At 39.1% G+C, this 6,843-nt stretch overlaps 1 protein-coding gene across 1 annotated transcript in view; it reads right to left on the bottom strand.

Moving 5' to 3' along the window:
- Positions 1-712: 712 nt before the first annotated feature.
- LOC103375706 (alpha-2,8-sialyltransferase 8F-like) overlaps positions 713-6,843 on the bottom strand; it is a gene marked incomplete at its 3' end in the record, with an annotated part of 6,996 nt that continues 865 nt past the window's right edge. The window contains exons 2-8 of the mRNA XM_008306025.1: positions 5,156-5,230; positions 3,632-3,706; positions 2,372-2,513; positions 1,901-2,013; positions 1,712-1,804; positions 1,153-1,626; positions 713-778 (exon numbers count right to left, since the gene is read on the bottom strand). Coding sequence (XP_008304247.1) covers positions 713-778; positions 1,153-1,626; positions 1,712-1,804; positions 1,901-2,013; positions 2,372-2,513; positions 3,632-3,706; positions 5,156-5,230 — 1,038 coding nt within the window. The remainder of the gene's footprint in view (positions 779-1,152; positions 1,627-1,711; positions 1,805-1,900; positions 2,014-2,371; positions 2,514-3,631; positions 3,707-5,155; positions 5,231-6,843) is intronic.

The raw sequence follows: 6,843 nt of genomic DNA, 5'->3' as shown, positions 1-6,843 counted from the left end.
AACATGCAAACTCCACGCAGAAAGATTCCGGTGCCCCCACCGGGACGCGAACCGGCAACCTTCTTGCTGCGAGGCAACAGTGCTATCAACTGCGCCACCTTGCAGCCCCTATATCTGTTTGTAACCAAGCTAAATCTATTCAGTTTAGGATTGTGCATCGCTGTTTCTGGTCATGTCTTAAGCTACAGCAGTATTGGCTTGACATTGTAAATGATCTATCTATTGTCTTTGGTAAGTCAATACTGATGGATCCTATGTGCCTCATACTTGGTCTCCCCGATGTTCATATTATCAATAGCAAGCATAAAAGACTGTTCAAACTGCTGACCTTTGTTGCAAGAAAGAACATTCTGCTCTTTTGAAACAAGGATGCCACTCTAACAAAGAAATCGTGGCACAATCTTATAATGGACTGTATCCCCAACGAATACATTACTTGCATGCTTCACTCAACAGTGAGCACTTTCCATGAAGTCTGGGAGCCATACTTAAAATATATCGCACCGACACTGTCCTCTCCCTACTAGGATTTCCTAAACGCTCCTAACCTACCAATGTATGCACGAGTCTAGTGTCTAATTTGTTATTGTCTTGCCATACCTGAGCTGTTTTTGCTTTGTTATTTTTGCTGTGTTTATGTTGTCTGTTTTTCAGGAAATGTTAATGAAATTTCTATTTTAAAAAAATTAAGGCTTTGAGACAATATTCATACCTGATTTTTGGGGGATTGTCCTCTTGTTTCTCTGAGTTTTGAGCGTTCGCTTTGTCGATGACTTCCCTGTAACACACCAATGAGACACCATTGCATTCTGGTATTTAAAACATAAACTTGTCACTTTTCAGCTTTGTCGGACACAAAACCAAACAGTACTGACATCTGATAGTTGACAAAATTTAAACATTTACATGTACACTGGAGCCATTTGTTTTTTTCCCCTTAATTATGAACTACTTCTACAAAATAAGCTAAATTGCCAAATTTTAAATTCCATTTTCTATTTGACTGTCTATCTGACTTCCCTGTAACACACAAAGAAGTTGTGTATAATCTCTGTCGTGCTGACGTGACTTGATTTGTTGATGCCATAAACACAGTAGTTGAAGCTGNAATAAAAGCACTGGGCTCCAGTGGTGCTTGTTCCTGGGAACTACGTTCCACCTGGTTGGCAGTCTCCCAGGTGAAGCCTGAGAACGCCCTGACTGTGCAGCTGCAGCAGGAGCTCAAACTCAGTCGGCATAGCGTGGACTATAAATTTAGGTTGTCTGTTGTCGTAGTAGTGACTAGTGAGGTTGTGGAGGCTATATGGGTGGGTACTGAAGGGCCAGAATCCATACAGATCAACGTTGTTGCAGAGCTCCAGCGCCAGGCTGACCATGCTGATGCCAGTGCTGAGCTGCCCTCTGTACAGCCCCTGAGAGCGCCAGAACAGGAGCAGACTCCGGAAGTATTCAGGGTTTAAGAAGACGGGTCTGATGGGGCTGTGAAAGTCCTTGATGGTGGAGAAGACCCGCAGAGACACAGGAGTGTCTAGGGTATAGGAGAAGGCAGGAAGCAGCAGCAGGGAGTTTCCATAGGTGCGCAGTCTCTCCACAAATGGACGGCGTTGTCCAATCAGAGCCCCATAACTGTAAAATAAAGGGCTGATGTGAAGCAACAATATAAAGGGAATAATATGTATTTAAGATGACAAAGACTCATTTTCTTGCTCACTTTTGTGTAAAGATACTCGGATTGGCTGTAACAAGGTCTGTCTTGACACCAACATGTTTCTCGTATCCGTTGTCCACAGGAGGGAGGTTGCACCTGAACAAACAGCAAAGAAAGTATTATGTGGACTTTCCATGCTAACTTTGTGGATTATTGCTACCATCAGTCTTGTACACTGGACATCTTTCTCACCTGATGACAAACTGAGCCGAGTCGATCGCATTTCCACAGCTGCTGTTAGTCAGGATCCCACCACTCCCAACAACGGCACAAGTGTCCCATGTTTTATTTGAGAAAGGACTCTCCTGGAATCAACAACAGAAAATACATACAACATAACAATATTTATAGTATATGTACATTTTATGTAACTTAGTGTGTGTGAACGATGCTCTGCTGCGCTCTGGGGTTGATGTAGGAGAGTGAAAGAGCAAACATGGTTTTAAAATTTGTTTCTTTTTCCTTTGTCATATATGGAGGACCACTTTGAACCTCTAGAACTCTACTTGTATTAGGCTATCTGACAAGATTTCTGTTTTTATGGTACAAAATGTTATACCTGCTAAATCAGTTGTAATAGTTCAACGAAAACATCTTTTAAAGAAACATTCAAGACGTCAAACAGGCAGCAGGTCCTGTGTTCATGAATGACAAATAACATACCTTTGCAAAGATGCTGAAGAGCTTTGGAGTCACCTTCAGAGTTTTCCTAATCCCGTTGAAAACAATCCGCGATCCCACTGGAGTGTTGGTCTGGGTAATTATGGCGTTGTCCAATCCATGACACTCGCTGCTCAGGTTAGATCTGTTGAAGCACAAGGACATTGTTGACACTGGCTGAGCAGTAAGATGAGATGCTAAACACAATGACTTGTTATTTGCTGATTAAAAAACATTTGACATATAATATTAGGCAATACATTAGAACAATTCCATGTTTATGTAATGATTTTATTCCATATATATATATATATATATATATATATATACCAGATGAAACCTATCAGTTAGTCAAACTCCAGTCAAGAGTAATGCCGTGTTCACACCAGATGCAAGACAAATCAAACAGCAAATGACTTACATGTAAAGTCAACGTGAAGACGTCATTAGATGTGATTACACGTCCCGCGACATGGGTCGCGCACATAGCACAGTGTGAATGACGCAAATTGAGCGAGTTATGTATGAATGACAAAAATCTCGTCACGTTAAATGCTTGAATGATGCAAATTTGGGTTGAACGCTTCATTCAGGCAAGTTGAAAAATGTGAACTCAAGCAAGCATTCGCGCCACGATGGTCCAATTAGTGTTAAGATCCTCTGGTGATGTATCCTGGTATCCTGGAGGTATGTCTTGGTACCGATCCTCTCCAACAGGTCATCAAACTGGGTCCAGGTCAGCCGAAAATAGCACCGGTCCAGGAGAAGGTGGTGGAATTGCCCTAGCTGTGTGAGTCTCTGGAGGATCTGATGGACCCAGACATTGCGGCGTCTGGATCTACGTCATTTCTGGGTCTTCCACAGCAGATACAAAGCAGCAATGTTGATGAGCACAACCGTGTTTGATGATACCACACTGGAAAATGGCAGGAAACGGGCAGAAGGTCCTGGCGGACATGCAAGTGGCAAATTATTTGCGCGAATGAAGTGAGTGAATTCAGTGCATGGGCGCGTCCAGATACGTGTAAATTGCGTGAATAGCGCAATGAATTTGCATCTGGTGTGAACACAGCTTAAAGGACATAAAAGCTTTGTCTCACTTTGTGTCTTCTCTCTATGTAGACAGTGTTTTGTCCTCTGGATCAGGAGCTCCACATCTCTGATCTGCAGCTTCACCAACTTCCAAAGTGTTTATTGTTCTCTTATACATTGTTTGTTCCTCCCCTACCTGCTATCTTGTTTTCCCAGAGAGAATATTCTTGCCTGAAATTTTGGTAATTGTCCTCCTGCTTCTTCCAGGTTTGAGAGTAACGTTGTACTGCTTTGTCGATGATCTTCCTGTAAACACACAGACAAGTCAGGTCAGTAATCCCTCTATTTCTTTTTTTATAGAAATTCTAACTAAAATGTTACAAGTAAGGATTTGAGACAATATCCTTGCCGGATTTTTTGGGACTTGTTCTTTGGCTTTACTGCTTTGTTGATGACCTCCCTGTAACACACAAATAAGACACGATTGCATGAGACTGAAATTTGAAAACACAAGTTTTTCACTTTTCAGAACCTGACGGTATTGACGTCTGATGTAGTTGACAAAATGTAATATTTTTTCGAGGGCTGGGACTTTAATGGATGAATCTTTATGAATTAATTACAGAAAAAAATAACGCATTTCAAAAAATGAAGCATTTAATTGCCTGTCATTAATTAGATACATTTTTTAATCTCATCGCACCACAAATGTATTCATCTTTATCATCTGTTGTACACTTGAGCCACTTCTATAACCTAAACTAAAATGTCAATCTTAGATTTTTTTTTTTCAATTCTAACCAAAATATTAAAATAAAACATTGAAGCAATACCCTTGACTGTTTTTTGAAGGTTTGTCTTCTTGCTTCTTCAAGATTTGAGAGTTTCTCTGTACTGCTTTGTCGACGTCCTTCCTGTAACACACAAGTCAGCTGAGTAATCCCACTATTTTCTTTTTTTTGTTTCTTTAAAAAACCAACTAAAACATGAATGTTAAAAATACGGCGTTGAGACAACATCCTTACTTGACTTTTGGGGGATTGTCCTCTTGCTTCTTGGAGATTTCAGAGTGACGCCCTGTTACTTTGCCGATGTCCTCCCTGGAACACACAAATAAGACAAGATTTTATGGAATTCACAGGTATTTGAAAACACAAGTTTGTCTCTTTTCACTCCATCAGACACAAAAACTGATGGTCCTGACATCCGACAGAGTTTAAAAAGTATTTATTTAAGATTTTTAAAAATCTTCAGTTGACAAAGACTCTTTGTCAAAGAGCTTGTATTTTAACAAATTCTGTTGAAATATTTCCTTGAAATATGCAATCAGTGTCATGGAGAATGTATGTAAACGTTTATTTACATTTCCTTCATGTCTCTACAGATACTGCAGATATCTACAGCATATCTTTGCAGGGACGCTTGCAATTGTTGGTTATTCTGGCAAACCTTTTGGCATTATATTTGGCATATATGTTTTCTTTTCTTTTTTAAAGTATATTTTATATTTTAACTAAAATGTTAAAAAAAAAAAAATACATTTAAAAAAAACAAGGCTTTGAAACAATATCCTTGCCTGATTTTTTCAGGTTTCTTTTCGTTCTTCTTTGAGATTTCAGAATTGCGCTCTGTTCCTTTGTCGATGACTTCCCTGTAACACACAAAGAAGTTGTGTATAATCTCTGTCGTGCTGACGTGACTTGATTTGTTGATGCCATAAACACAGTAGTTGAAGCTGTACCACTGTTTGCTCACCTGCAGCCTTCACAAGGTCCAAAGGGCTGAGTGACGTTTTTCTTTTGAGGCGGCGGTCGGTGAGGATCCACATTACTGAGACGCCAACAGGACAAAAACCAGACACATTAGTAAAATGTAGATACACTTGGGAAACTCTGAGCTTCATTTTTCACAGCTTCATTACTGTTGTTTTGTTATTGACAGGACCTTAAAGATTACCTGATTCATTGCATGTATTAAATTCATTAAATATGTGAAGAGCAATGTACAAAATAAAGAGTTTTCAGCTTTTGCAGTGATGACGCTTTGAAGAGAACTGGTTATTTTGGCAAATCTTTTCGCATTATATTTGGCATTTATATTGTATTTTCTTTTTTTGTGTAAATATTCTAACTAAAATGTTACAAATAAGGCTTTGAGATAGTATCTGTACCTGATGTTCAAGGGATTGTCCTCTTGCTGCTTTGAGATGTCAGGGTTACTCTTTTTTGCTTTGTTGATGACCTTCCTGTAACACACAGACAAGTCAGGTGTGTAATTTCTTTGTTTCTTTTCTAAAAATTCAAACTAAAATGTTAAAAAATACAGCTTTGAGACAACATCCTTACTTGATATTTTTGGAATTGTCCCCTTTCTTGTGCACTACTACTTTTTTGATGATCTTCCTGTAGCACACAAAATAAGACACCATTGCACAGAATTCAGTTGGCATTGAAAACTGACGGACTTGACGTTTAATGAAGTTGGCAGAATTCATCATTTTTCATACACTGAAGCCATTTTGTTTTTCATTCAATGGCTCGATACAAATTTTGAGACAATATCCTTGCCTGATTCTTTTGGGTTTGTCCTCTTGCTTCTTCGAGATATCAGAGTGTCTTTCTGCTGCTTTGTCGATGACCTCTCTGTAACACACAAATAAGACACTATTGCATGAGATTCAGCTGGTATTTGAAAAATACAAGTTTCTCACTTGTTGTGTCTGTCAGACACAAAACATGACGATATTGACGTCTGATGCAGTTGACAAAATGTAAGATTTTTTTAGGGCTGGAACTTTAACTACAGAAAAAATAAAGCACTTAAAAAAATAATAACGCATTTCATTGTACCTTTCTCAGTTCCCTAATTTCTGGTACACCAGTATCACTGATGCACCCAAAGTTCATTTGCAGCCATGAAGAAAACGCACAGGATGCATTGAGTGACATCAGCATATAAGAAAGTTGGTAAACAATGATGGAAGACGAAACCACATTGTTTGGCTTATTGGGCGGAAAGTTTTTTTATTGTGTCATTAAGCCCTGGTGCTACTTGGCCAAAATTTGCAAAAAGTCTGCTCTACGCAAATGAGTTCAAGGGTGACGCTATGCCTCGTCACTCGAATCTCGTTTCACCAACACAATGAATGGGAAGCGAGAAATTGACGTATCCTGGAGACACGAACCATGAAGCAGCTTGGAGAAGAGCATGGTTGTGTGCAAATTGTGCAACAAAAAGGCTTAAAATGTTGAATATAAAAGCTATAATTGTACTTTGAAGTTACATTCATCTGTGAATGTAGTAGACATAGAAAAAAAGCACAGCTAAATATATATATATAATAAACATTTTATTTGGTTAAGTTCACACATATGTCTAATTATATTCATCCATCCATTATCTATACACCGCTTAATCCTCACTAGGGTCATGGGGGGCTGGAG

Source organism: Stegastes partitus, unplaced genomic scaffold (assembly GCF_000690725.1).
Source record: "Stegastes partitus isolate 25-593 unplaced genomic scaffold, Stegastes_partitus-1.0.2 Scaffold2797, whole genome shotgun sequence".
Classification (NCBI taxonomy): domain Eukaryota; kingdom Metazoa; phylum Chordata; class Actinopteri; family Pomacentridae; genus Stegastes; species Stegastes partitus.
Note: the sequence above shows the minus strand (reverse complement) of the source record. Positions and strands in the feature narration are given on the sequence as shown.